This window comes from Podarcis raffonei, chromosome 7 (genome assembly GCF_027172205.1).
Source record: "Podarcis raffonei isolate rPodRaf1 chromosome 7, rPodRaf1.pri, whole genome shotgun sequence".
NCBI classification, from domain to species: Eukaryota; Metazoa; Chordata; class Lepidosauria; order Squamata; family Lacertidae; genus Podarcis; species Podarcis raffonei.
In genome coordinates, this window is record NC_070608.1 from 88,757,904 (window position 1) to 88,785,809 (window position 27,906).

A 27,906-nucleotide genomic window follows, 5' to 3' on the forward strand; every position below is an offset into this window, starting at 1 on the left:
ACACACCAACTTCCCACCACCATCTACCACGGCAGCAATGAAACACAAAACAGAGCATGAGTCTTTTGTGATTACTAATGTATTCCATCTTTCAACAAGAAAGGCATGATCTTAATATTATTTAACAATATGTTAAAAAATCAGCCAATAGGCTTCAGCGTTAATACAGTTATACAGTTTTACTGATTTGATATGCAAGTACTCGTTTGCTAAACTTCCTCTTGCAAGTATTTTTACACAAGCTGGCTACAAATTGGGAATCAAAACACAAATTGCTTAACTTGTACATTCTCAACAGTAGATTGTGAAAAACAAAAGTAAATACTTGTCCCAAAAGAGGAATTTTCTCTATGACAATTTCTTTAAAGAAGTCTATAAGGAAAGAGCAAAACTAGTTGGATTCATTGCTCTGTTTAAAGGACAAGTCATAGCAAAATGGGAAAAGCCAAGGTATCTCCAGAAACTGGAAACATGCTGTTGTTCCAATTCCAGCAACTGCAGACTATAGTCAGATAAGTCTCATTCACAGACTTCAATCACAGAAACTAACATATGTAGTTAGAAAGCAGCAATTCTGCAGCCTTCTAGCATAATCAGGGGAAAGGCTAGATGACCAGTGAAGATCCACACAGCACTGCTAATGAAGGTATTTGTCTCAAGGCCACAGCAGTTCTCAGCACAGGGAGTGCAGTTAGTAATTAGATCCCACAACATTCATATCCATGTTGTGTCCTTTAGTGGACAGCAAAGGTAGCTTTCTTCAAGCTAAAGTTGGACCAATTGATGGAAAGTCTTTGCCTTGTCTGTCTGGCAGAATCCAAGCAGAATCTGTAAAGAAAACATGTGTAAAGGAAATCTAATACACACCAAGGAAGTATATATCATCATGTCTACATTACAATTTCCTTTGATAATTATTAGATTTCTAATTACTAGCTATATAAAATGTACCTTGTTAATACTTGAGCAGAGTTGCTTAAACTTCAGCTAAAAGAGAGTGCATTAACACCCACCCTAGGGTGGAAGAAGGCTGAATGATTTGACATGATAACTAATGTTGTATTTTATGTAGATAGATGATAGATGATAGATAGATAGATAGATAGATAGATGATAGATAGATAGATGATAGATAGATAGATAGATAGATGATAGATAGATAGATGATAGATAGATAGATAGATAGATAGATAGATAGATAGATAGATGGATGATAGATAGATATAGTAAGTAAGTAAAGAATTCTTTTAAAGTCAAAACTGATATTCACAGTGGGGTAAGGTTTAAAGATACCTTTGTCTGCATTTTGCAATGAGCGAATGTGGCAAGTCAGTAAGCAGAGCCAATGCTTCTGGCCCCTCAGCTCTGGGTCATTTCAAATAACAGCTGCTATTAAAATGTGTTGCTGACTGAGACTTAGAGGCTATGAACCAATGTTTAATCTCATTTGATTGTGCTAAAACAGGGATGGGGAACTTGTGGCCCTCCAGATGTTGCTGCACTTCAGCTCCAATCAGCCCCTGCTAGCAAAGCAAGTGTGAGCTGAACTCCAGCCACATGTGGAGAGCCACAGGCTCCCAGTGCCTGGGCTGAGAGGCCCCAAGGGTGGCACTAACGTGAAAATGATGACCCCCCATATTGGAATTTGATCTCAGTTCTACAGCTGACTTCATTAACCCTGCTAACAGTGCCTGATGCCCAGTGCTCATTTTAAAGTCTTTGGAACCTAAACATTGGTGCAACTATGCATGCATTTTTATATATGGAGCAGAGTTCAATGCCTCAGTCCCAATGATTAAGCTTACAACGTTTAGATGCAGTACTATTTCTATGATTCTATGATTCTATTTGGGTACAACTTCAAATCCCTACTCTGCTTTCTGCTTGGGACAAATCATGCTTTCAGTATACCTACCTCATAAATGTGTTGTGAAAAAAACATATATCAAGAAGGTGCATGGTCTTACACATGTGGGATAAACATATTTGTATTTTTCGATTCAGCCAGATTTAGTATTACAGAAATGGAAAGACTGAACAATACAGCAGTGGGCATATGCGGCCACCCTTTCATTTGCTGTAATATATAAAAGTAGTTACTAGGGTAGGTTTCTGCTTTGTGAGTTTTAGTTTGTCCATTCTCTGTTTCTGCAGAGGTGTTGTATAACAGTGCAGAGAACTGAAGTTATGGGCTGCTTGTGAATAAAGTGTGCTTTGTAGTTAAAAGCACACATGTATAAGCCTTTCACAGAAAGTAAGAAGGGGAGCATTTTTATTTTATGAGTCCTTCTAGCTGCTTAGAAAAGAAGGCTGCTACACTGGAAACTTGTGCACAGTTTCATCAGTGGCAGCAAATCTGGGAAGACTCCTAAGAGATACTGACCCACTTTAAAAAATAAAAATGCTAGTAAATGCTACTAACAAAATAATAGATGAAAATAAAAAGAAAGCACTCAGCAATGGTGGATATGTATTATAATGAGAAGTCTTAATCTGTTGAAAGTCAGAAGGGAAAACTTTCAATATGTTGAACAATATTTTTAGCCTAATTCTAAGTGAATTAGTAGAATAATCTAAATTGAAATAAGGTCTGAGACGACTATAACAGCTTGTGGCACCTCAGATGTTAAAAAAGAGACACTGTGCTTTTTTTTAAAAAAAAAGTGGGGATTTTGATGTCAGTCTGCATCTATTTTGGCCTTCAACTTGATTTCTATATATGTTTTTATTGTTAAATCGATCGAGGATGTTTCATGGAAAGTGATTCATAAATAAAATAAAATAAATGAATAATAAAACTGACTTCAAACTCTTTACTGGTCAAGCATTTAATGTCTGTTTTTGTAAGGGAAGCAAGTATCTATTTATATATTAGAAGGGTGTGTTGCATGCATGTATTCATGTACCCATGTGTGGGGGCTGGATGGTGAAGAGATGTGCCTCATGGATGCATGAATAAGAGGAACGGCTACACTGATGGATGGAGTATGACATGGAATCATAGAATTGCAGAGTTGAAAGGCACCCAAGGGTCATCTAGTCCAACCCCCTACAATGCAAGGATCCTGCCCCCTGCTGTCTCTGGGTGGGTATTACCAAAATGATGTTTTGTACACCACATTCACCCAATGACCTAGAACCTCTGAAAGGAGGAGGCTAGTGTTTCCCCTGTTGCAAGAATATGAAATAGTCTTAGAGCATCTTGCAAGTTTGGGCAGAGAAAAACGTTGAGCCTTCACAAGATTTATGATGAGAACGCCTCAGTTGAAACTGTAAGGCACGGGTGGGCAGATCTCAGGCTTGCAGGATCTACTGTGTTTTAAATACAGAGGTACCTTGGTTTTTGAACAGCTTAGTTCCGGAACAATTCAGAACCCGATGCTGCAAACCCGGAAGTAGGTGTTCTGGTTTTCGAACTTTGCCCCGGAAGCCAAATGTGCTCCTGAGCATCCGTTTTTACTGTTGCACAGCAAATTTCAGTCCCCCGCATAGTAATTAAGCCTTTTTTCTTCTCGCATCTGCCCTTGCGCCACTCATCTGGGTCCCCCCCCCATTGTAATTAAAGCCTTCCGTTTCTGATTGCAGTGTTCTGAGGTGATATTTGGTGCTTTTGTTTTTGCTATTTTTTGCGTTTTTGTGGCTTTTTCATTTTTGTGACTGTGGCTTGTTTTTCGTTTTATGATTGATTGATTGATTGTGTGACTGCGGAAATGGATAAAAGCCCTCCATCCAAACAATGACTATCATGTGCAGGTAAGGAAAATAATTAATTTTAATATTTATCATCTACACTACTGTCTTATTTATTTTATAGTACAGAACATTGATTATTTCTTTCATTTTATGGATCAATGGTCTTGTTAGATAGCAAAATTCATGTTAAATTTCTGTTTTAGGGGTTTTTTTTAAAAGTCTAGGATGGATCAATCTGTTTTGCATTACTTTCTATGGGAAAGTGCGCCTTGGTTTTGGAACGCTTTGGTTTTGGAATGGACTTCCGGAATGGATTAAGTTTGAGAACCAAGGTACCACTGTACTACAACCCCAAGAGTCACCAACTGGTACAAAACAGTATGTGTTCACTTGCCTGAGCTGCTAAGAATCAACATGAAGACTTCTGCCTGCAAGTTCTGCCCAGAATTTGTTAAAGGTGCCACAATAAAGGCCACAAGTTATTTTATGGAAAAAATCCACTCCTGTTCCCACCCACCAAGGCATTATTTCCCAGCAAACCTCTTTTTTTTTCTTTTGCAAGGTGAAGGGAGCTTCTTAGTTGCTGCTTTTTTAGACATTTGAGAATCACAATGCTTAGCTGATCTACTTCAAACAGCCCAGAGATCTAGCTGAAGTTCTTAACCTACCTTCTGTTGTAAGGATGTTTGTCCTTATTTTAAGGCAAGTAAACACAACTTGTGATCCAGGCCCCCAGAAGCTCAATCTACCACTTCCATTTGTTGCCTGTCTAGCGCACTTCTTAGTTGATCTCAGTATCAATGCCCTGAACACTCTGTTCCACCAGTAGAGAGTGTTGCCTGGGCACAAGCATACCTCAACAGAATGCAACCCTAGATGCTATTTAGCTATGCCTAAAACCAGTTGGGAGTTTTTATTTGGGCCATAATAGCAACAAGACAGCCATATAGCACTTACTTACCTTTTAAAATGTTCAACTTCCCGCTCAGTTTCATCCATTTCCACACTGTCTAGGTCAACATCTTTGGGCAAAAACACATCATCTGCAAAAAACACATTGTAAAAACAAGATTATTTTCAATTACCTCTTTTCCCAAGGAAACAAATGGAAACATGCAACCTGAAGTAATTAAGCCTTTTAATCTGGTATAGGATATTTAAGAACTTTGGTCTTTAGAACTTAGCCACATTCTTAAGTTTAAGTTGGGGACTTCTGTAACGTGACCAGTGACCACTGAAACAGGGCCAGCAAGAGGCACCCTAAGGCAGAGGTGGGGAGCCACCAACCTATTAGGTAACTCTGGTGTGTGGAGTCTTCCCATTTTGCAGGTATTCTCCGCCACAGCAGGAATCTTCTGTTAGGGCCAACAGAAAACTATGTTCAAGTGCAACTGCTGCACTGGAGGGGAAAGCTGACTCCTCTTTCCTCATGTGCCACAATTTCCCCACCAAAAATCACCCCACCCCCGGGTGACAAATAAGCTTGAAAACAGCTTTCTATTTATGTCACTGGAAGGCTGTTTTCAAGAATGGGGTGAGTGGGAATCTGCATGAAGATCGCACCTGGAGAGAGAAATTACCTTTCCCTTGCCCCAGCTGCAATCTCCATGAAAATCACAGCCCCATCCACCAGCATTTAGGGCTAGGAAAAGAAATTCTCAAATGCTTTTTTCAAGCTTAGTTGCTGAATGGAGTATGAATGAGAGAGGAGGGAAGCCAGATTGTGTTGTTCTTTTTTAAAAGTTGGTGCCTATGCACTGGGGGTGTGCTTGTGTGTTGCACAAGATATAATTTCATAAAAAAGAGACTGTTGTACACATACGACGCTGCCTTGTCAGACCATCAGGTCCATCTAGCTTAGTATTGTCTGCACTGACTTGCTGAGGATCTTTGCGGTGTGTGAGAGAGGCCTTTCTCAGTCCCACCTGGAGATGACAGGGGTTGAGGCAGGGATCTTTCCCATGCCAATCATGTACTCTACCCCTGAGCTACAACACTTCTCAACTAAGCACAGGAGGCGACTTCTCAGTTTCAGGATTATTTCAGATAGTCCTCAATGTGACCGGAGATGTTTTGGAAGCATTAAACTATTTAAAATACACAACTAGCTAATGAAATAGAGGCTTACCAATTGAGGAGTTCCCTTTGTCACTTTTCTTTTTCTTATTTTTCTTGCTCTTGCCTTTTGGCTGTGGAGATTCTTGTAGTAGAAGCTTATTATGCAGCTGTTCATTTGGAAATAAGGAGCCTCTCACAAAAGGTGACTTTGTCACAGGATTAATTTGCTTTGCTTTATTTGTGCTTACTTTTTTCTCCTCTTTTTTGGAGATGGCAAGTGACTGAAGTTCTGCCACTTTTATTTTAGAATTTATTTTGTTTTTTATTTTAGGTGGAGTCTGTATATCAGTTGCTTTGGAAGACTTTTTCAATCGTTGAGAAAACAGATCATTTATTTGTGTTATCTGCTCTTTGTTGTTATCTTCTGTGTGGTGATGCATTATGTTAAGAAGCAAAGAAAGGGGTTCATGTGATTTCACAGTCATCTCTGTATTGAAAAGCAATTTTGAGTCTCTACCATTTATTGGATTTGATGGGTCAAAGCACTTTTCATAAACTTGCCCCTGTTCAACATGATCTGCATGTTTAGACAGTGATTCAGATGATGTTTCTATTTCATCAAGGAATTCATTCTGAATGTTTTCTGGGATGTCAGGGGAAGGCTTCATCATTACTTGACAATTCTGAGTATGCACCTGTACTTGTTGGCAGTTTATGCTGGTTCTCTCTTTCTTCTTTTTCTTAATGTCTTGTAACTCTTGTAGTTGTTGTGCCCCTCTATCTTCTTGCTGTTGCTGTTCTAGTAGCTGATGATGTTCCTTTTCTCTAGCTTTGGTTTCAATGTGGGCCTTTTCTTTTAACTGGGAAGACAACAGTTTACCTTTCTTACAATGGCATGAAGATTCCAAAAACGTAAGCTGATGTAGGGCTGGATTCAACTAACTGATCACACCAGAAGAAGCAAGGACTTCAACTAGTGCAAGAGGACCTTCTCCCCCTCCCTCTCCCCCAATTGTCTCAGGTTAGGTGGGAAAGCCCTCAAAGCAGCACATGGAGCTAACATTTTACATCAGGAAATCTGCTCAGCGCTGTATTTAATTCTTCCTGGAGATACAGAAATATAGTTTTGATATAGCTCATATAGCACACACTGGCTGCGATTCAACTAAATTTTACTGAGAGTAGAACCGTTGATATTAATGGACCTAACTTAGTTATGTTCATTAATTTCAATTAGTCTACTTAGATATTCCTGCCCACCTAGCAGTTCGAAAGCACGTCAAAGTGCAAGTAGATAAATAGGTACCACTCCAGTGGGAAGGTAAACGGCATTTCCGTGCGCTGCTCTGGTTCGCCAGAAGCGGCTTAGTCATGCTGGCCACATGACCCGGAAGCTGTACACCGGCTCCCTTGGTCTATAGAGCAAGATGAGCGCGCAACCCCATAGTCGTCCACGACTGGACTTTATGGTCAGGGGCACCTTTACCTTTACTTAGATATTAAAGCATTTGAACACAGTTTGCTCTCCAAAAAGAGTCCAAAGTGGCTTTTAACAGCAGCAACAACAACAGTTTAAACAATCTACTAATAAAAACAAAAAGTAACAACGCAACAAGAGTTAAAAACTTAACACCCAAAAGTCATCTCTGAAAATAATTTTGTGAAACATCTTAAAAATAGTATTATCACCACTGAAACACCTTGAGTAGCTCATTTTCATGCCTTTCAATAAATGGCTACCTCAAATACAAGTCTAGGCTTACCTTTTTTTGCTTATGCCTTGCTCTTTTGGCTGTCCGTGAGCTGCTTACTGGCTTAGTCTCAGGGCTGTTTATAAACTGCAGCAAGTCCTCTACTTTTCGATGATCAACAACACTTTCCCTATCTTGTATCAGCTCTGGTTGCCTGGGTTGTCCCTCTTTCTTCTTTGTTAAACGTAAGCGAAGTTTTTCTCTCATTTCAGCATAATTCCTACTAGTTGGTGCTGCTGGTGGCTAACAGAAAATTTATAAACTCATGGTAAATACTGAAAAATCACTTGAATTTTAGCATTGAAAAACAAAGGCAGTTAAAAAGATGTCCACATAGAAGAACTTTGCAAAACACAAATAATCAGGCTTAAGAGGCAACATGGGCAGAGCTGCACAACTCCTTCCAGGCCCTTGAGGGTGGCCCAGCGTGGCTTGACTGCCCAGGTTAGGAGCTCTAATCAGCACAGGTGGCGGCTGTAGAAACATCCAGCCCTGCCTGGCTGAGGCAGGTACAAATGGGGCAGGGCGACACAGTCGAGTAGGATGAGGATGATGGACCAAATGCTGCTGAGGCTTCCTATGGCTGAATTTGGTGCTAGATCTGGGTGAAGGTCTGGTGGGGAAATCGGTAATTTGGAATTGGGATTATTTCTTGGTGTAAGAGGGTTTTTATCTTTCCCCTCATATATTGCCTACCAAAGATCCTTTAAGAACCTACAGTGGTAATTGGCAAAACACCACCCTGACAAGCCTGATCATTCAGGGCTCTCAACTGTGTGAGGAGCATTCACAGATAAACGAGGCTTCTCAACTACATAAATTTATTTTACTCATACAAGGGGCTGGAAGAAATTGTGTGCCCTGCAGGCTTCCTCTACTCATGTTGCCTCTGAAGGTGATCATTCATGCCTGAAGAGGACTCTAGCATAATGATCACAAGTGTTGTAAGAAAATACTTCAGGCCAGACATTAAGCTCCATGTAAATTTACATATGCTAAGATTCAATTGTTGGAACATCAAAATGTATGTAACAGAAATTTATGCTGCCCTAGTAATGCATTTGCTAACTGCAAAATTTGTTAGAGCTAAAAATGGCAGAAATCCATGAATGCCTACAAAGTTTGGCTCACTAGAGTATGGGAAACAGCTAATTGCTCAAACTGCATGAAATTTTGAGGTTAAGAGTTGGAAGGCAACACAGAGAAATACTTTTAGTTTTTAGAACTAAACATATAATTCAAACATGTATTTACAACTACAGTTGAACCTTGGAAGTTGAACGGAATCCGTTCCAGAAGTCCGTTCGACTTCTAAAATGATCAGAAACGAAAGCACGGCTTCTGATTTGCTGCAGTACCAGAACAGCCACTTCTGGGTTTGTGGTGTTTGGGAGCCAAAATGTTCGAGAACTAAGGTACTACTGTAATTTTCGAAACTTTAAATTTAAAGTTATGTCTTTGTTGTATTTCCAATTTTGACTTTAAACATAAAAATAGCTACCTATAAAACAGATATAATTGCATATATTTGGGAAGCGGCAGTAGCCAAGTCAGTCAGAGAACATGCAGATGGGCCCAGGTTCAATCTCTGGTATTGTCCGGGAGCAAGTGACAGGGACACCTGGGCAGGAACCCTAGAAAACCACTGTCATTCAGAATAAATAATACTGAGCGAGATAGACAAAGTCTGATTGGCTGCAAGGCAGCTTCCTATATGCCAAACACAGTGTCAGTTGGTGGTAGTATACTTCCTATAGCAGATTCATTAGCAAAATATTTCACAACACGGGACTGTAAATGTATACTGGGAGACAGAAAGACAAGTACCTGTTTTTCTCCTTCATTCCCTCACTGCAGCTGCCTGAACAGCAACACACTGGTCTACCAGTGCTATCACAGCATAATGAATCCCCTGTCTAACTTGAGTGGAGCAGTAGACCTGTTTCCTTAGCACTGGGAAAAGAGTAGTACTAGGGTATGAGTGCTCCCTCAGTCTCCCTCCCTGGCAGGTCACAATTACAAGGCATCTGCCATTGTTAAAATCCTTTTAATGCCTGGAGATGTAGACTTGATGCAACAAGTAAGTCTGCTGCAGAAGCCATTGGGCACAGGCACACTGCTCTCTGCACAAAAATGCCTAGCCTGGCCCAAAGAGATTCAATGTGTCTTTAAGTTAATTTAACACGGATCACAAGAAGTCCTGAAGCTTTCAAAATGATTGCAGGAATATGTAAGAACTTTTTCAGTTGGAGGAGCTCATTCCACTGAAGGTGGGCAGTGATCCCTGCCCCTTTCCCTGATCCAAGGTTGGGTTTCTACTTTCTGGCTTGGGATGGTTTGGCCACTGCATGCCCAAGGGACCTGAAACGCATTGAGACCACAGCCAAACCAGTAAGCCGCTCACCCATCCATTCCTCTCCAGTGAATGAGAGCGACTCGGGGGTGGGAACGCTGCAAAAAGAGACACCGGTGGCCTTTTTTGCTTGCTGCTCTGCAGAGGGGCTCCGTGCCCTTTTGCCAAATATCAGTTGAAGCCAGAATGCTCCCTGCCTGCCTTTCTGAAGAAAGGCTGTGTGTGCATGTGGACTTCCTTTGCTGTTGGTCGGAGGTGCCCGACTCCAAGTTAAAAGTGAACAAAACAAGGCCAACCAAATATTGTAGAATTCTGTATGAAGTATTCCAAATAATTAAATGTTTTTCAGCAAGCATATGCATGTACATCTACAGAGATGTAGATTTTAAGTCCCCCTCACATCCCAGAGCCTCATTTCCTCTCTTCACCATCACAGAATCATTAAGCTAAGCTAAGGAATAGGAAAGGACCAACATGCCACGTCAAGTGGCATGTTAAAACCCATCCATTTATCCATCTGACTTTGGAACACAGGAAGACGTCTTATACCCAGTCAGACCACTGGCCCATCTAGCTCAGCACTGTCTACACTGACTGGCAGTGGCTCTTCAGGGTTTGAGACAGGAGCTTGTCCTAGTCCTCTCTGGAGAAACCAGGAATTCAGCCTCAGACCTTCTGTCCAGAAGCAGTGAGTCTCTCCCCCTGCTGTTGACTCTCCACAATGCCTAACATGAAGTGGGAATTACTGTATTTTCCCATGTATAAGACTATATTTCCCCCCAAATTTTTAAAGTTTAAATTTGGGGGTCGTCTTATACACGGAATGTTGCAATTATTTATTTCTGAATTTTGGGCTCAAAAAATAGGGGTCATCTTATACACGGAAAAATATGGTAGTTAATTAAGTCTGGCAACAGCAGTTAATTCAGTACTTTTTACAAAGCCAAAACAACAGTAGAGTGAAATGCAAGTGGCAGCACCTAAAAATAAAATCTGTGGTGGATTACTTACTCCTCCATGACCAAAGAATTCACAGTAGCAACAGTCACAGTATTTTCCTTCTTTTTGGTTTGTGGATGTTGAGGTACTAGAGCTATGCTCTGAGCAGCTATCTTCATCTTGGCTCTCCTCACCATCATACTGTTGATGGTTATATACACGGCTGTTCTCACAATGATGGCCTTCACAGTCAGGATCACTACAATAAAGCAGAAAACTGATATTTTAACCCAGTTTCTTAAATCAGTCTAGAAAGCAACAGGAAAACAATCAACCAAGTATAACACTCCATGCATATGATGAGGTGGATCCTATTCTATACACTGGTGCCAAATCTAGGGGGCTCTGGGTGCCAGGGCACCCACAATTCTTTTGTGGGTGCTGAGCACCCCCACCGCGTGGCTCCAATGCAACTTCTGGTTTCTACCAGAAGTCGCGTTGGAGGCCTGTAGTGACCTCTGAAGTGATGTACAAGACCCCACGAAGCCATAGAAGCGACTAATAAAGTCCCTGATAAAGAGAATTGGCAATTAATAATGATAGAATATGCAGAGTTAGCAGGTCTAACAAGTAAAATAAGAGAGCAAGAAGATCTAGCATACAAAGAGTAGTTGAATTTTTGTGTGGAGCATTTGGAAAATAACTGTAAATGAGTGAAAATGCTAGCAGGATTAAGGTAAATTCAACAGTATAATATATAATAAGGGAAGAATAAAGGGAGGTTTGATGCTTTTGAATTTTGGTGCTGGAGGAGACTCTTGAGAGTCCCATGGACTGCAACAAGATCAAACGCATCCATTCTTAAGGAAATCAGCCCTGAGTGCTCACTGGAAGGACAGATCATGAAGCTGAGGCTCCAATACTTTGGCCACCTCATGAGAAGAGAAGACTCCCTGGAGAAGACACTGATGCTGGGAAAGATGGAGGGCACAAGGAGAAGGGGGCGACAGAGGACGAGATGGTTGGATAGTGTTTTCGAGGTTACCAGCATGAGTCTGACCAAACTGCGGGAGGTAGTGGAGGACAGAGGTGCCTGGCATGCTCTGGTCCATGGGGTCACGAAGAGTCGGACACGACTAAACGACTAAACAACAACAAAAAAGGGAGGAAGGGAACTAAATGGATATGTAAGATAATGCAGGAATGGTGGGAAGAATAAAAGGAACCAGGGAAGGGGAAGAAGAGAAGTCATTGAATGTTTTAATTAAAAGAAAGATATTAACAGTGGAAATGTATATTTGAATGTGATTTTGCCCAAGTAATAATGAAAATTATAAATAAAAATAATAAAAAAAGAAAAGAAACCGCCGGAAGCCGTGAGGCCCCGCGAGGTCTCGGAAGCAACATCTAAGGCCCTGCCAGGTCTCTGAACACGACTTCCAGTATAAACCGGAGGTTGTGTCAGAGATCTCACAAGGCCTCCAGTGTGACCTTCAAGGCCCTGCGAGGCCCTGGAAGCACAGCTGTGGCTTCGGCATCATAACATGACGTCATGATGTCATGTTATGCTGCGGGTGCCACTGGGCACCCATAATCTGGGACCCAAGTCGGCACCCGATTTCACAAAACCTTTTGTTACAACATGTCTATAAATGCTTGACCCCAGACAGACACACTGCTCTCTCTTTGTTCCCAAGTTGTACTACTGCTTTCCACCAGTCCCAAATCCCTTCCCTGAACTGTGTGTCTTGTATCCTGAAATCATGGTCCTTTCTCTCACATTCCATCAACGTGCTAGTGAAAGGATAAGCAAATAATCTCCTTCTCCTCAAACCCTATTTGTACAGTGCCCTTCATTCAAAGATCACAGGGCGGATCACAACAGAAAAATACAAAACAAAGACCAACCGGTCAGTAGTCACTTAATTTTCCGAATCCAGAGAGGGTTTCTTGAGGAATGGTTTCACCACTGCAGGCAGGGACTACCTCCTCTTGCAGGGAGGCATTAATCACCCCCCTGGCCTACCCAGCTGTCCCCTACCTGCTAGTTTTTAACAGGCAGGAGGGGCAATGGTCCAGAGCATGAACCCCTTGTCCACATCCTTCAGTCTTACTAACTGAAACTCATCCAGCACAACAAGACCTGACAGTGCCCTGGACACCCTTTGAGATTCATTTGGTATAACAGCATAGTCAAGGTCATAGTGGATGCAAGGGGTTTTATCCTCCAAATACTTTGTAAACAAGTTACAGCAAGCTGTCCTCAGTTCTGCCACCTCCTTTGGGTCAGACTGTAAGTGGCCCTGCACTACCCAGAAAAGCTCCGCCAGATGGCACAATGAGGATGCAATGGAGGCAACAAAGTCTGCCTTCTTTGCCGCCTTCTCTGCCACTAGGTTAGCTCAGTGATTAGCCCTCACCAGCGTTAGACTGCATTCAATCAGATCTTTCCTCCACACATGTTCAAGCTGCTTCCCAGCTTGTTTCCTTGTTCTATGCTCTGGAATATACCAAAGAATCAAGTGGGAGAGGGTGCTCAGGGGTAATCGTATCAATGGCCTGAGCCATTTGTATGTTCCAGGGGTCAACCGCGGCACCAATCATATCAGCTGGAAAAACCCCTGAACGGTATGGAAACTCAATGGATCATCCCTCAAGGACAGAGCATCCTAATAGGTCCTCCTGCCTCTGCAGAGAAAAGGTGCTGAAAGCTAAATCTCAACAAAAAGTGATCTCACCATGGCAAGGGACTGATGTCAATATCGCCCACTTTCATATCACCCTCTCCCTGCCCCATTGAGAATACAAGTTCCAGAGTGCGGCCTGCCATGTGCCAGTGACATGTTGGGCCAGTCCCACTGTCGTCATGGCAGCCATGACGCCACCCCACAGCTAGTCACCTCAGCATGGATGTTGAAGTCTCTCAGAACCAGCCGTCTGGGAGTCCTCCACACCACCTCTGAAACCAGGTCTGTCAGCTCAGCGAACCCTTATCTATCCGAATTGTCCAGTATCAGGAACGCTACTGCAACTATTCCCATTTTGTCCAAGTCAAAGCTGAACTGCACAGCAGTGGTACCAATTGACCTCACTATCCCTCCTTCTCCCACCCACCCCACTTTCTGCGAAAGCCTCATAATTGCTGTTTAAGTAGTTTCAATTTTTCTAAAGAAGTTTATTTGTGGACTCGTTTCTATTTCTCCCTGAGTACCTTACAAGGGCACATCACTTCCCCAGACTAAATATTCTAAATGTTACCCATGCCACTGGATCCTTGGAATTCTTTTTGTATGTTAGCAGGACCATTCTCCACCAGACTGACATCAGTCTGGAATATGACCAGGGATGCATTGAGAACAGTATTCCCCTATTTGAGCAGATTCCTCTAAGCATTCATGTTCACAAGAGCTTATTCCCTGAAGTAGCCTGCAGATGTGTTTACACACATTTCCTGAGTAAGCTTGCTAACAGCTGGAAGGCAAGTCTTTTGTACTTAACATCTGATATGGTGTGAAGAATGCAGAGTCCATTAGGGACTCAGATATTTGTACCCAGATATTAGGGATATGCCTCAAGATAAAGAAAAAGGGAATTCAAATGGATAGAAAAATAATTAATATGGATTTCAACCACTTTTTGGGTGCAACACTGCTACATATTTTGGCTGGTCTTATTAATTTTACATGAGTTTTAGCAATGTTGGAATGGGTTTATTTGATTAGGGTTATGTATTTTTAGCTACCGTGATGCTTTTCTAAGAAAAATTGTGGGATAAAAATATAAAGAACGTAAGGAATGAATCAATATATAGATCAGCAATTCCATACCATAGCAGCAGCTCTGACACATTTATCTTGCTTTTTAATTAAGGCAAAGAACAAATGTTATATGGTTACTTGTACTAACACTGTGGCTTTAACTGATTTGAGAATCATAGGATGGTGTTGTTATTAAATTATAATTAACAATAACAACAATGAATTAACGGCTTCCTTTTCCGTTCTGCGCCAGGAATAGATCCTCCCTCAACATCATGGGAGTCGCAGATGAAGAGGAAAGAGAATGGTGGGGGTTAAACTGTTTTCTGCATTCCTCTCAGGGTTTGGGAGGAACAGGCTTTTTTCACCCACAGTTTGCCCTGTGGTTTGGCACTCACTTCCCAGGCAATGCGAAGGCAGGCAAAGGCACTGGGTGCAGGAGCACTCCATCTGTCGATGTTAGAGAAGTAAGACATAAATGCTAACTGAGAATTAACCTTGCCTTCAGCTTTTATATAACAAAGCTTGCTTGGCATAAGAACAGTCATAATTTATTTCTAAAATCCATTTTACTCTTCTGAGTGACCCTGTTAGTTTCACAAGCTTAAGCAAGTTTTTATTTAAAAATAGATGACAGCTGAAACTGTTTCTTTAGCAAGCTTCAGTAGCAAGAAACCACAAGACTTGTTTTTGCCAATTTTGAAGAAGGTACCCTTTGCAAGCAACAAATGTTTCCTCTTGGTCAACCCTCTTGATGATTGCAGCTTGTTTTGCAGACCCTATAAGAATTTGCTTTGCTCTTTGCTCAATTGTCAATCTCTCCTTGTGGTGTGAACCAGAGAGGACTGGCTATTTCAGCTGAAATAAATTAGGTGTTGTCCCTATCCGTTTTGTCCTGACTCCTCTTTCCTGGTAGAGGTTTTGGCTGCTCATCCAAGGAAGAACCTCAGCTGCAAGTTTTCTGCAACACCGAAACCCCCTGACTCCATTCCTGGAAGCAGAGGTTAGCCTGCTAATTGAATTTTAATTGGAGATTAAAGTACAGGCGTGTGCCAGAAGAGATGAGTTTACAAACTGTAGGACAACCCAGCTGCATGGATTAAAGGTATGAGCTGAGCAGCTAGTATTTCGTTCGGTGCCAGAGATGGTGGAAGGAGGGGAGCCCATGGCTGGCTTGTTAAAAAAAATATTATATATATTTATGATTTGGCAACCCTCCTCGGAATGCAAGTAAAAATTATAAATGTACAAGTGAGGTTGGAAGAAACTGGATTATTAAAATGGAATTTAACAACAAAAATGGAAACTGTGTGTGCCCTGAAACAAAAGGAAGGACTATGTTGGAAATATAAAGCCAACCCCACCCACCCTCTACTAGCTACAAAGGAAAGTGGAAAAAAGACGGAGAAGACATGAATTTAATGTAACTTTGAAGGATAATTAGCCATAAATTCTCAGCTGTAAGGAATCACATACCACTCTTCCCAAGCTGAGAAAAAAATGGCAAGAACAGTTTATTTACTGGGACAGAGAGGCTCCAGGAAGCTGCTGTTTGTGTTCTCTGTGCAAAGCAACGAATAGCAATGCAGAGACTTCTGGAAAACAATGGAACAACAGCTCCACCCAAATCATGATGGGTAACAGCAACAGTTGGAGGAAAGAAAGACATAGCATCATCTATGAACAAGAAGAAACATACTGGACAAAGTAATTGCCACATGCAGGAAAGAACAGTGACAACACTTACAAGTTCCTCACCTGAAGTTTTATAAATTATTTAATGTAACAATATGAATAGAAATCATTAAGATTGCAGCTGTTTTATAAGGGGTTATCATTATAACTGGAATGTAACTGAAATTAGCGAGATTTTGGAACACATAAAATAAAATAAAATCAGGAAGCCATCAAATCTAGCACGTGGGGGGCACTTTAATTAAAATGTATAATTTGGGATTTGAATAATCTATTAATAACTGTATTAATTGGATATGAATTGGTATTGGTATAATGTGGCTATTATTGGAATAATATTGGAAAACTAATAATTTATTTTTTTTACAAAACCAATGCATTAACAAGCAAATAAATTCTAAAGGCACCGAGAATAATAATAATAACAATAACAATAATTTATTATTTATACGCTGCCCATCTGGCTGGGTTTCCTCAGTCACTCTGGGCGGCTCCCAACAGAATTAAAAGCACAATAAAACATCAAACTTTAAAAACCTCCCTAAACAGGGCTGCTTTCAGATGTCTTCTAAAAGTCAGACAGTTGTTTACAGTGGTACCTCGGGTTAAGTACTTAATTCGTTCCGGAGGTCCGTTCTTAACCTGAAACTGTTCTTAGCCTGAAGCACCACTTTAGTTAATGGGGCCTCCTGCTGCCGCCGCGCCGCCAAAGCCCGATTTCTGTTCTCATCCTGAAGCAAAGTTCTTAACCTGAAGCACTATTTCTGGGTTAGCGGAGTCTGCAACCTGAAGCGTCTGTAACCTGAACCGTATGTAACCCGAGGTACCACTGTATTTCCTTGATATCTGATGGAAGAGCATTCCACAGGGCGGGCACCACCACCAAGAAGGCCCTCTGCCTGGTTCCCTGTAACCTCACTGTGCTCGGAAACGTACTGGGAGCCAATGTAGGTCTTTCAGGACCAGTGTTATATGGTCTCGGCGTCCAAGTATTAATCACATCTTTTGGCCATGTTGTGGTTTTTAAATTTCTATTTTTAAATAAAAATGTAAAGACAAACAAAATCTCACCTGCAAACACTTGATGGAGCACTAATTAAGCTCTCTGTGGTTGAAAGAGGTGGAACTGTCATGGGATAAAGACCTGAATGGGAATCCACAAAGCTGGGTGCAGTTGTGGTAACTCTGGAGAAAGATGAAGCATTCGGACTTGGCAGATGGGGAGTAGAAGCTGGAGGAAGCACCACAGGAGAAAGGAAAGGAAGTGGCACAAAATTTGTGGGATTTTGAGGTGCAGCCAATGCAGAACATCTGTGATCCTCTGAACTGATATTGTGGAATACATCACCTAAATACGAGAAAGAAAAGTTACCTCATATTCTCAACATTAACAATGTCTTCATTTCATTGGCAGTCATTTCTGAAATTTGAATAGAATTTATAATCTAGTTTTTTAAAAAATTGCAACCCTGGATAAAATATTTCGCAATCAGTTGGTTTTTAAAAGAGGCAATTTAATAAATATTTGTAATTTAAAATAATTGCCAAATGGCATCTTAAAGCCAAAGCCTCACGCAATCAATTCACTTGTTTGCATGCCTGTTGGATAGTATCTCTCAGCACAGAGATAACTGAAATGAACTTCACTTATGAATGTTCTGGGCACAATTCTATATTCCAAGTTTGAAAGAGAAAGAGGGGGTGACATTACAAAGCTATCTTGTAAGACATAGGATGCAGCAAGGGGCAGAGTCATTTGGGCAGGGACAGGAGACTGACATACAGCTGAGAGTAGAGAAGCAGAGGGAAAGGCTATGGAGGATGCTGAAAGGGTTAGTTTATTCTGAGTTTGGGAGCAAACAGGAACCTGTATAAGAAATATACGTAGAAAGGAACTTGGGAAGAAAGATGGGAAGTTTGGTCTTAGGCATACTTCATTTCACATGGTAATGGAACATGTAAGCAGAATTATCTGACAGGCTGTCTATCAAATACTGTGACTTATGTATGCTTAGCTCTATGAGTGAACACCAAAGAAAATTCCTTTTGTCTCCATTCCCACATTTCAACCATTTACAAATCCTAATGATGGCAAAGATTTGCATTGAGATTTTACTGCAAGTCAATGTAATTTATGCAATTTAGTGTCATTCCTCTTTTGTAAACATAGGACAGATAAAGAAATCCTCAGATTACTGGTTAGAGAACAAAGATCAGAACTAAACTACTGAGGCTCTTCTAACACATTTTCTGGAAAATAATTTTCCTGAAAATGCAAGGCTTCTAGTGACTGAACAAATTACGTCTACTTAAAAAGTGCAAAGTCCTCACATTTTACTCTGCTAGCAAGAAGCCTATTGGATTTTTACTTTACAAACTGTAACCCCTAATGAGCTGAATGAAACTTTTGATCTGCTGGCACTTTTATAGCATCTGTTTTTAGTTACAGGCTATATCTTAAAAGTGATTATTATTTTAAGGATGTGATTGTTGCAGATGATATGAATACAAGCATAGCCTGAAGTGGTAGCCATCCAGTCTTTGGGCTGGTGAAAGATAAGCTGGCAAGCCGTGTAGATGGCCTTGTCATATTACATATTTGTTTGTCACTTAAATGGTTCCTTTTTTATATATAAAAAGTTAAGACTATAAGTTGGTGTAATGGTATGCGAGTAGTAATGTGTTTTGTAGAAAGCTTGTTATGGAGTTTTAGCAGGAGGCATTTCCCTTATCACCAACTTAATATGGAATTCACACAGAAAATATACCAAAGAACCAGAAATTAATTACACATAAAACTTTAAAAAAAAAACAACCCTGGGTGTGGATGAAAAGCACTTTCACTAGTACTCTGTTTAGAACATTGTAAAAGTTTATCTGTATGTTTGGTTATTAACTATTTCATGCACTGATATTTGAGAGCACAGTACAAATATTGTTTTCAGATGTGATTGGGTCTTGTGTTTCCATTTGTTGTTGTAAAAGAAGACTCATATTGGCAGACATTTACTAGAAACAGGGACTTTTCAGTTGTGGGGCCAACCTTTAGCATACCCTCCCAAGAGAGGCCCACTAAAGTCAGATCTAGATGCAAAGTCAAGCACCAGATCTTTCCAACAACTTCTGGGTTCAACTGAAATTGTTTCTCTTTTGTTTTAGCTCCGCTTTTATTTCGGTTTGCTCTTGTCCATTTTTTTCCTTTGGCTATCAATTCTAGGTTTCTTGTTACCTATGTTTGCCCTCTTCCTTTTTTCCTCTGCTAGCTCTTGTGTGAGATTTAAATGTTAGAAAATAAGAACCAGTTGGGTCAGTTCTAAGGCCCAAAGTCCAGCATTTTCTTCTCAAAGTGGCCAAGCAGATGCTTATGGGAATTCTGTAAGCAGAACCTTAGCACAACAGCACTCTCCTCGTCACAGGGAGGTGGTGGACTGTCTTTCCTTGGAGGTTTTAAAGCAGAGATTGGATGGCCAAATGTCTTGGATGCTTTAGCTGAGATTCCTGCATTGGACTAGACAACTCTATGATTCTATGACTTGTAACTGCTTAAAAATGTTTATGTAAGCTGCTTTGGGAACTCTGTTGGCTAATAAGCAGGATAACAAGTGCATTTAATATTTACCTAGTGATGATGATCTTTTAGATGAAACTTTAAACTGGTTGTTGCTTGACTGTACTGTGGTAGCAGTGCATGAAACTGAAGAGGTTGCTGAAGATGTTGCCATCACTACTTTTTTAGTGTCCATAAAAGACGCATCTTGACAATGATACAGACATTTTTTCTTTAAAATATTTTCCCTCTTTTTGCTCTCAGTTATTACCATTCCTTCATTTCTAGATGTTACGGGAAGTACATTAGGTATCAGTTCTGAAAGAGCTGCCGCTGCTGCAGCACTTCCTTTAAATTGAAGAAAGAGACAAACTAGTTCAGTTGTTTAGCAATATTAACATTGCATTAATGTCACCTAGATGGGTATAGGGCCCCCCCACACACACACTTTAAATACCGCTCTAAGCCCAGCGGTCTCAGGGTGGTTCACAGAGTATGTCTGGGATGAATGAAAGCTAAAGACTTCTTATGCTATCAGCTGTAACACAGATATGTATAATCAGAAAATTGTTTAGAATTGGTATTATTCCGTTTAAAACTTTAAGTAATGTAATAATTCATTGTAATCTCAAAAGCAATTTCAGGTTAATAGTTTTATACACAGAACCACTATCCAAAACCTCTTTTGGTATTTACAAGCACCGTGTAAACCATCCCAAGGCAGTAATAAAATTCATTATACCATAAACCATTAAACTACAATCTATAAAGCACTAAAACATTTAAAAATATGATAGCAGAGCATTTATTGGAGGGCTGTGCTATTCTTATTAAAGAACCGTGATGCAACATATTTATATGTTAAAGAACTTTTTAAAAAATGTACATGAGGTAAGAAGCAAACTATAGCCAGAATCCCTGTCTCTGATGCTGGTTTGTTTTATTCAACACCTTCAGCCAGAAGTGCAGGTAAAACAAACGCATTAGGAATATATTGCATTTTGATGTGGAGCCTGAGTTCTTCCCCATCTCAAAAAAACAAAGAAGTTCAGGCTATAAGTACTGTTCCTTATGCAGTTAAAACAGCAGAACTCATGCACAAAAGAGAGGAAGCAACAGGCTTAGGGAAACCTTAACGTGTGCAGAACTACAAAAATATTTTAGGACAAAGAAACCCCAGCAGCCCAATGAGAACCGAGCATGCTCAGTGGCCATAGAATGCTGGCTGACTGGGGAACGGGAACAGAAGAGGGGTGGAATACAGGAGCTACAATACAACATTTTGCAGGTCCACTAGTTTTACTATACAAGCAGCGACAATTTCACATGGGGGTTCTGTTTCCGGCCCCTGCAAGCGGTAGTGGAGTGCACCTTGTCCTGCCCCCCATTACTTCTGGGTCAACAAGGACCCACACGTCAGCAATCACGCCCAAAGAGTGATTGCTGAGGCCCAAAGATTTCTGACAATACTAGTGCATTTGTAAATATCACAAATCAAATGGGTACCTGTATTTGATCCCTCTTTCCCTCCTATTGTCCCAATTGGAATCAGACAGTAAATCTAATTCAGTCAAGGGCCTTACTAGAACATCCAGAATCAAACTGCCGCTTTTCAGAGTAAAGCAGAATTATACTCTCACCAGGAAGTTCCTCTTGTAAAGAGGTGGAGGCATTCCAGTTTTTCTCATTCATGACTTCTGATTCCCAGATGCTTAAAAATTTAGAACTCTTCCAGTCTGTGGTACTTCCAAAACCATTTGGATAGATATTATCTTGGAATGGTGTACTGAGTGCTTGCTGATTGTTTCCATTATTCTGAACCAGGGCCTACAACAAGAGTACTTTCTAATTAGTCTTCTGCTTGTTTGCATCCACTCCAAAATTATTAGTCACATACAAGGGAAAATGATGCACTGAGTCATGTTGCTCTGAAAATACCATTATACAACAGCTGCATTCAGACATCATGCTATGCCACAGTTTATAATAACCAGAATAAGCCTATGCAGTCCTTGGGCTCATGAGCCTTCCCTCTAGCATGACAACAAGGTGTTTGAAAGCATTTCCTTGCTTGCTTGCTTAACTTCAGTTTCTTGTTTCATAGCCTAAGGTCTTCCTCATTACCATGATTTACTGTTACATTTCAGTTCAATCTCTATATAGCCAGTAGAGCACAGGGCCATAGCTGTAGCCCACTTGTAGCTATAGGATGGAAGGAAAACACAGAATGAGGTCACCTGAACTGATGAGGCTCAGCTCTGTATCTTCTTTTCATCAAATACAGATAAAGTGATGGATGTGCTGAACTGATTCTACAATGTTGGAATGTACTCTGAGGTGTTGAACAAGAGCTTCAGCTGTCACGTATAACTTTCTGTCTGGTGGCCCCAGGGATTCAAATTAGCACCTGTGGTTGATATTGAAGGAATTTAACAGCAGGATTGTGGAGCTGGAGTCCTACCAGCTGCAAAGAAGACCAAGCTAAGAAAACCTGCTAAGCAGATTCCTGGGGGATATGTAATGATGACACCAATTACCATTGGATAAGACTGCCTGTTCCATTCAAATAGGCTAGCACAGTGGTCACCAATGTGGTGCCTGCAGGACCCAGTGTGCCCACTGTACCTCTTATGGTGCCCACAGAAGGTCCAGCCCTTAAAAATCCACAATGCATGAGAGACTGTTTGCTCTTCTTACTCACTTCCTCTTTGCACTAGCTTGGCCTCTCATACATTGAACATACCCACACTTAACGGAAGGCTAATGCTGAACATTTCCCTTCCCTTCTGAAGAGAGGAGATAGAAAGCTCTTCTTTCTATGGCAAATAACAGTAATGGCTGCTGTAGGTGCCTTTTTAAAAAATGGGGGCACACCCATGCTTTTTGTGGCCATGTCTCTTTTTCTGCTCTTTTAGATATGGCAGCTGTTTTGTGACTGATATCCATGGTGCTTTTGGAAATGTGAAACATGGCATGAAAATGTTAGTGACACACACATGCACCTGGGCTAGAGAGAGGAAGGAATGATCAATGATGGGATATCCCCAGGATCACAATGTTCTCACAGACAAAAGGATCACCTCCCCATCTTTCTGTATCATTTTCAGTTGGCTACATGTGTGTATTGTATTGTATATGCAGGCATGAATGCATTTTTAAAAGAACATTTTGTAAGGAAAATATCATTGTAGCACTGGTAATTGTAGTATATAAAACTAATGTTTTATTAATTTCTTAATGTTTCATTTATTCATTCATAGCTTAATGTGTCTCTGGGATTAAAAAACTTCAAGTACCTGATTTTTGTAAAACTGACAATTTATCATCTAATGGCTACTGTTTCCTTGGTAGTGACATTTGATAACACCAGTTCAATGACTTAGCACAGTGGTTTTCAACCAGTGTGTCGCAGCACCTGGGGGTACCTTGAATGATGGTTGGGGATGCTGCAGGCAACACCGGCCTCTGTCTTGCACAGCTCTTTGTTGCAGCAGTCCTGGCTACAAGCTTCCCTGGAAAAACATGTCTCTGGGGCTGGCCAGGGGGTACTGGTTACCAGGAGCTGAGGCAGCCTTGGAGTAAGCAAGCAAGCAGGCAGGAGAGGGAGCCCACTCACCCAGTCCAACAGCCTTTCTTTGGAGTGGACAGGCCAGGAGTGGGAGGCCCGGCAGGCAGGCACTGCACTGACCTTTCTTGTGCTTGCTGTGTGCAAGGTCTGTGGGAGTTGATTGCTCGCTGCTGAAGGAGAACCTTTCCGCTATGCTGGCCCAGTAGTGCCCACTGTCGCCTTGTTCAACTTTGGCCAGTCTCCGTTGGGCCACCAAGCCTGGGGGCATCTTTTTCCCAGGCCCCTGTGGGGCAGTGTGAGGAGGCACCACTCTTTGGGGGGTGGCAGAGGCTCAGAGACCAGAGGCAGCAGCAGTGGCTGCCCAGAGGGAGAGGAGGCTGAAGGAAGACTCCACAAGGGAGAGTGTTTGAAAAAAGATGAGAGGCTGCCAGCTCTACAGGCAAGTGATCACATAACTGGACTCCTGAGCCCCACAGGGCTGCCACAGAATGAATGTAGTTGGTCAATGGTGATGTGGACTCAGTAAAGGTTGAAAACCTCTGAACTGGCAAATTATTTTTAACAGATGCATGAAATATCCTGGAACCCTGAAGATTGCCACTTTGACAGACTTACCTTATTTTGTGCAAAGGGGGAAGCAGTGTATAAAGAAGGATGGATTAGTGGAGGAGGTAAGTGAGGAATAGTATGAAGTGGTATTTGTCCATGGATATGAGGATAAAGATGAAGAGCAGGATGGGCAGGTTTTTCTGGCATCCTAAATTGATGCCCAGCAGGAAGACATTTCACTTCAGTGTCTGAAGAAGAGGGGCCTGAGATTTCCTGTTTACAGACATGGCACTCACAACAAGCTGGTTCTTGATCAATCTGCTATAAATGAAAGGAGGGTACACAATGTAAACCACACAGCAAAATTAGAGAAACATTTGTTTTTTGGAAACAATTATCTTAGATGCAATCTATTGTTTTAGAAAATGACAATAATGACACCTCTCAAATATATAAAATACAATAAGCTTAACAATAACAAGCTTAAAACCACCTTAATTGTTTCTGTTATAAACTGTGTGTCCAATGTATTCACGTACTGACTTGTACCAGGGTGTTTTTTTCAGTGGGAACTCACCGAAACTGTCCCGTCACCACTTTATCTAGAAACAAAGCCCTGCTTATACCTTCTAGCACTTGAAATACATCTTACTTTCAGACCCTGGCAGTCCACTTCCTTACCTGAAAATTACATTAATGCTATGGTCCAATGCTTACCCTGAAGTATCTCCCATTGAGTTCAATGGCACTCCCATTAATTTAGGATTGAAACCTAAGGCTTTACTAGTATTAAATAAGATAGGCTTGGAATTCCATTCTTGAGCTTTACAGCATTAATTCTTCTAGATATCAATAACATCAGGTGGGGGGAGTAGAGGATGTTGGTGCAACTAGACAATCTTTACTTCTAAACTTCTCTCTAGTTGCTTCCCCTTACTGGGTGGGGATGCCCAAGAAAGTGTGGGATAATCAGTTTCACATAACCAACATGCTTACGTCTAATTAATGCATGAAGAGCTTAAGACCATAAGAGTAAGCTGTTCTGCCAGGCTTAGTGAGGTCACTCCTGCTTACCTGGGGAAGAAGGGTCGTCAAGCTCTTTTTTCTCCCACTTTCTCACATTCTACCATGTGAACCCTACCAGGAAGGAGGTCTGGACTAGTTGCTCCAAGCCAAGATCACATGGCTTAAGGAGCTATCTTAGTGTTTCTATACAAATAATTTAGAAACATTTACCACTTTGGAACCTGAGTTTTACTGTCTGTCTTTTCTAAGTGCTGTATGAAAAAGCACATGAATCTGATCTTTGAAAAATTTGTAAGTAAAGCATTTTAAACTTATAGAAGTTTAAACTTACTAATGTGCGTCTCTTTCTATGCTAAGGGAGGTGGGGAATTTTGGAAGCAACTTAGATGGGGATGTTTTAATGGTCTAACAGCCTAAATTTCCAAACTTTACAGTGCCACACATTTTGTGTTTTTAATGCTCTGCTGTGGTTCTCTTGCCAAACCTGGTTCTAGGCATCCAGGAATTCTCTTTTTATTTTACCTACTTTTTCTTTCTCAACCAACAAGAATGTGCTCTGAGGAAGATCCAAAGGTCCAAAGAGGTATGTACAGGAGGAAGTGAACCTTCCAAGTAACAGGTTGTAAGCTCTTTAAGGTTTTAAATGTTAATACAACACTTTAAACAGGCCAAGAAACAGAATGACAGCCAGTCCAGATGAAATAGTACTGGTGTGATACAGTCATATCAGCACAACCCTATTATAACTCTACACTACATGGATAATGATTGTACAAAAACTTCAAGAGGGTGTAAGAAATAGAAAGGCAAATATTAAGGGTGCATGGATTTTGATTACATCAAAACCAGAGATTGGTCTGCTATAATATATGAAAAGAAATCCTTCTGCAATTACATTAGGAGAGTTCAAAGGAGGAACTGGGGGAGCACAGATGTTGATATTGACAGCCAGCTGTGGAAACCCTGGAACACACCCTGTAGTGCAGTATATGTAGTTGTCCATGTCCATAGTGAAGTGGTTGGGGAACAAAGGGGATTTGGAGGGACAGCGGGGTAGAGGACAGGCTGGTCTTTCTGCTCAAAAACCAGACACCATAGGATCATATTTTATCTAGCCAGATTCCTAGTTGCAGTTCTGTCTATTAAAAAGGAACGGGCTAAATTTCATATGTCTGACTACCACAATGATTTAAAACACTGAAAGTCTGGAGTGGGAACAGGGGTGGAGGAGCCAGAAAATGAGTGATTGCTAACTTTGGGTGAAAATATCAAATTGAATTATAAATATACAGCTATGTGCAGCATTTCACTATTTTGTAATGTGATATTATTTATTAGTACTGCTGTGATTTCTCTCTTTTTTTGAACAATTTATCATTGGCTAACTAAAAAGAAATCCAGAAGAACATTGTTTCAGGGTTCATATACATTACTCTTAAGAACTAAATATGTTTTACCTGCTGAATAGAGTATGATGACAAAGAACTGTCAGTTTTCGCTTCATCCTTCCTTCGCACATTAGTTCCAAGCATTAAATCCCCTTCTTGAGCCCTTGGTAAATTACCACCATTCTCTTCATCTGCTTCTTCAGCATCTGCTACTGATGAACTGCTACTAGTGTTACTACTCTGCTGGGGAGACTGATAAATAGTTCAGGTTTAATATGATTTTAAATTACATCTGAATTGCTTTATGATTCTACTATATGTGTCCACTACCCTGGGACCCCACAAGATGAACAGTGGTATATAAATGTAAATAATAGATGTATAAAATGTATTTCAAAATTACAGTACCTCAGCCTTTAATGCCATGTTTTTGACTCCATCAGTTAACAGTCTGTGGATCCCATTCATGTTTCTGACAGCCTCAGCATTATCGTAGTGATTAATACAATAAATATCAGGTTTTTCTGATACTGCTGAAATATCTTCATTTTCAGTATTACTGTGAAGAAAAGTGGGGTTTTTTGTACATGCTAAGTAGGTCAAGCAATAGAGAACTTTGAAAAGAAAGTAAAATGCAATTTCCATTGGTTTTGAATTTGTAATTTTCTTCTAGAAATAGGGGTTGGGTGTTTGTTATTTTAATACCATTTCACTGGAATTTGTAACAGAAATAAAAGCTCTGGGTGCAAATCCAAATATAGACGACATGTAAGGCATTTACATGTAGCTCAGGTGTAAATCTGCCATTCTGCCCGCCACTGAATTATGCCAGAAGTATAGCCTATGTTTCAAATTTCATGATTACAGGATAGTTCCAGTTTTTGGGAACAGGCTGATCATAATGGGTCTAATTACAGGTGGAAATGAATCGGCGTACAGGGGGGAGGTTCAAAAGTATCTACATGGTGCTTAGAGAATAACTTGCACCTAAATATTAGCAAGACAAAGGAGATGGTGTTGGACTTTCAGAGGAAGAGAGGGGAACTAGCCCCGCTGAATATCAGGGGGCGTTGTGTAGAGAGAGTCTCTTCCTTTAAATTCCTGGGAGTTTACCTTAATGAAGACCTCACTTGGAAAAACAATATAACTCGGGAGGTTAGAAAGGCCCAACGGAGACTCCATTTCCTCAAGGTCTTGCGAAAGAACAACGTTAAACAACAACTGATGACCTCCTTCTACCAGTCCAAAATAGAAAGTGTCCTCTCATATTGTATCACAGTGTGGTACGTTGGCTTGACAACCACGGACAGAAAGTCTTTACAGAGGGTGGTGAACACAGCACATGATATCATGGGCTGTCCCCTGAGCCCGCGAGATGCCGTTGCAAGGGATCGTTGCCTTAGAAGAGCGAGAAAAATTCTCAGGGACGATTCACACCCCAGCCAGCACCTCTTTAATCTTCTACCCTCGGGCAGGAGATATAGAAGTATAATTAGTCGTACCAACAGACTAAAAAACAGTTTCTATCAGTGGGCTGTTAGGCTGCTGAATGCAAAATAATACAGTGCAACTGACTTTCGG

The 27,906-nt window shown here is 40.9% G+C and overlaps 1 protein-coding gene across 5 annotated transcripts in view; it reads right to left on the reverse strand.

Annotated features, from left to right (window-relative positions):
• Positions 1 to 61: 61 nt before the first annotated feature.
• The window catches only part of FAM193A (family with sequence similarity 193 member A), a 44,147-nt gene continuing 16,302 nt past the window's right edge, over positions 62 to 27,906 (reverse strand). For 3 of the 5 annotated variants that reach the window (XM_053394891.1, XM_053394892.1, XM_053394893.1), the window contains 11 exons: positions 26,734 to 26,884; positions 26,395 to 26,577; positions 23,978 to 24,232; positions 21,435 to 21,621; positions 19,867 to 20,142; positions 17,319 to 17,595; positions 10,867 to 11,053; positions 7,515 to 7,745; positions 5,822 to 6,611; positions 4,655 to 4,736; positions 62 to 828 (listed from right to left, as the gene is read on the reverse strand). In XM_053394891.1, the coding sequence (XP_053250866.1) occupies positions 735 to 828; positions 4,655 to 4,736; positions 5,822 to 6,611; positions 7,515 to 7,745; positions 10,867 to 11,053; positions 17,319 to 17,595; positions 19,867 to 20,142; positions 21,435 to 21,621; positions 23,978 to 24,232; positions 26,395 to 26,577; positions 26,734 to 26,884 (2,713 nt within the window). In that variant the 3' untranslated portion in view covers positions 62 to 734. The remainder of the gene's footprint in view (positions 829 to 4,654; positions 4,737 to 5,821; positions 6,612 to 7,514; positions 7,746 to 10,866; positions 11,054 to 17,318; positions 17,596 to 19,866; positions 20,143 to 21,434; positions 21,622 to 23,977; positions 24,233 to 26,394; positions 26,578 to 26,733; positions 26,885 to 27,906) is intronic. The other 2 variants (XM_053394895.1, XM_053394894.1) reach the window with 2 other exon arrangements.